This window comes from Symphodus melops (assembly GCF_947650265.1).
Source record: "Symphodus melops genome assembly, contig: scaffold_324, whole genome shotgun sequence".
Classification (NCBI taxonomy): Eukaryota; Metazoa; Chordata; class Actinopteri; order Labriformes; family Labridae; genus Symphodus; species Symphodus melops.
In genome coordinates this window covers 22501-25193 of record NW_027636756.1, presented here as the reverse complement: position 1 = coordinate 25193, position 2693 = coordinate 22501, and the positions used below count along the sequence as shown (strand labels likewise).

At 46.1% G+C, this 2693-nt stretch overlaps 1 protein-coding gene across 1 annotated transcript in view; it reads left to right on the top strand.

Annotated features, from left to right (window-relative positions):
- The first annotated feature begins 203 nt into the window (after positions 1–203).
- The window catches only part of LOC306819092 (fibroblast growth factor 14-like), a 10173-nt gene continuing 7683 nt past the window's right edge, over positions 204–2693 (top strand). Inside the window, exons 1-2 of the mRNA XM_079372844.1 lie at positions 204–331; positions 2675–2693. The exon at positions 2675–2693 is cut by the window's right edge and continues 85 nt beyond it. Of these exons, the coding sequence (XP_079228970.1) occupies positions 280–331; positions 2675–2693 (71 nt within the window). The 5' untranslated portion in view covers positions 204–279. The remainder of the gene's footprint in view (positions 332–2674) is intronic.

Sequence of the window (2693 nt, the reverse complement as noted above, 5' to 3'; positions counted from 1 at the left end):
GATCTCACCTTCTCTCAGCTGCTCTTTAAGAAACAACCATACGGAGGCTGCACCCTTCAATGAAGAACCTGAGTCAGCACTGTGCAGCACACTCGGCTCAGGGCTTTAAATGTGTGTTTCACTGAAGTACAGGAGCATAGATTTAAAGTTAGCAGCACGTGGTGGATGAACAAACCAGTATGAAGCTGCTCTACATGGTCCTGTGTTTCTCTGTTTGCAGAACCACAGCTGAAGGGCATAGTAACCAGGTTGTTCTGCAGGCAGGGCTTCTATCTCCAGATGGGCCAGGATGGAAGTCTGGACGGGACCAAAGACGACAGCACCAACTCATGTAAGGAACCACACACAAGCAAATCCACAACACATGACACATGTATTTCAATATTAACATGGAGGACATAACAGAGCTTACTGAAGACCACACTGACCAGGACATGCAGGGATCAAGACCACGTCAAGAAGAAGACTTTCATTATCAATGAAAACTCCTGCTGTGCTGGACCCTGCACATGACATACATGACATGTGAAGAGTCACACACGCCAACATTTACCAGAACAAAACTAGATGTAACATACACAACATACATGTTTAATTTAAGCTGGAGATGTCTGAGCTTCTCTTGTAATCTGAGTCTGAGCTGTAACTCAAACCGTACGGTGTAACAAGAGGACAACAGGTCAGAGGTCAGAGGCATCAGTACCAGAATCACTTCAGCACCACGGACAGCTCCACTGATCCACACACAGCACAGAGACGCTGCTGAGCTCATATCAACACGAACATATAGAAAACTAAACCTGATTGATTAGACTCTTATGATGTCATGGAGACAGGAGTGATGATGTCATGGAGACAGGAGTGATGATGATGTCATGGAGACAGGAGTGATGATGTCATGGAGACAGGAGTGATGATGTCATGGAGACAGGAGTGATGATGTCATGGAGACAGGAGTGATGATGTCATGGAGACAGGAGTGATGATGTCATGGAGACAGGAGTTTGAGCTGGAGTGATGATGTCATGGAGACAGGAGTGATGATGTCATGGAGACAGGAGTTTGAGCGGGAGTGATGATGTCATGCAGACAGGAGTGATGATGTCATGGTGACAGGAGTGATGATGTCATGGAGACAGGAGTTTGAATGGGAGTGATGATGTCATGGAGACGACGTTGTGATGATGTCATGGAGACAGGAGTTTGAGCGGGAGTGATGATGTCATGGAGACAGGAGTTGTGATGATGTCATGGAGACAGGAGTTGTGATGATGTCATGGAGACAGGAGTTGTGATGATGTCATGGAGACAGGAGCTGTGATGATGTCATGGAGACAGGAGTTTGAATGGGAGTGATGATGTCATGGAGACAGGAGTTTGAATGGGAGTGATGATGTCATGGAGACAGGAGTTGTGATGATGTCATGGAGACAGGAGTTGTGATGATGTCATGGAGACAGGAGTTTGAGCGGGAGTGATGATGTCATGGAGACAGGAGTTTGAGCGGGAGTGATGATGTCATGGAGACAGGAGTTGTGATGATGTCATGGAGACAGGAGTTGTGATGATGTCATGGAGACAGGAGTTGTGATGATGTCATGGAGACAGGAGTTTGAGCGGGAGTGATGATGTCATAGAGACAGGAGCTGTGTGGTCACCTTGCCTCCATCTTGGACGTTGTGTGTGTGTGTGGGACTGAAAGAGCTCCAGTTGAGAGGATTAAGTTTTTGAGTTGAGTGGAGCTCTGAGGCCGCCCTGAGGGACGAGCTGCACATGGAGGGTTTATTGATTAATGTAGCCTCTGCTAATCACTACAGCCAACATGTCACTGCTTCAAAGTGTCCTCAGCATATTGGCTGAGCGTCCTCGTGCTGTAGCACTGTCCCTCATGTTTACTCGCTTTTTCTCTTTTTCTTCTGGCCAGTGTTGAGATAAATCAGTCTCTGGCAAACGTCCTTCTATCTTGTTTTGAAATGAGAGAGCGAGTGAAGGGCAGCTGAGGCGTGTGAGTGTTGAGCAGAGACATCAGTGACATTTAAACACAGGGTTGTTTCCACCTCTAATCAGACGCCTGCATAACTTTGTGTTCATTAAAGCGCTGCGTTAAAAGTGTCTCCTTCGTTAAGGATCATTACCTGCAGCTGTATTTGATTGTGTTGCAGGAGAGAAAGAACAGCAGACTGTGTGCAGCCTTGATTAGAGAGGTCCGGGATGTTACGAGTAATGAACACTTCAAATAACAAGTCCACGAGTCCGGACTTTATAATACAGCAGTCTGTCAGGACAAACAAATACTGTGGACTTAGAGTCTGACCTGCAGAGCAAGACTCAGCCAGTCTGTCTCTCTTTACATTACAAAGCTTCTTCATTGCTCTATTACATATAATGAGTCAGCGGTCAGAAACCTTCAGCATGACCGAGGTCACTGATTGCATGTCAGAAGTGAAACTTGTATTTTCCTGTGTATTAAAAATCCTAAGAGTGAAAACATGAGATGTTTGTTATTCTTTGGATTCGAGCCTGACGTGAAGAAAGCCGCTAACAGCAGCCTCTCTCCCCTCGACTTGGTGTCCAGCTCTGAAGGGGTTAACTCTCCTGACCATGTTTGAACACATGAAGACTTCCTGTTTCATCATGATGAGGTGTAAAACATGTTGTCTGCCTTGGTCCTCAGCTCTGTTTAACTTAATCCC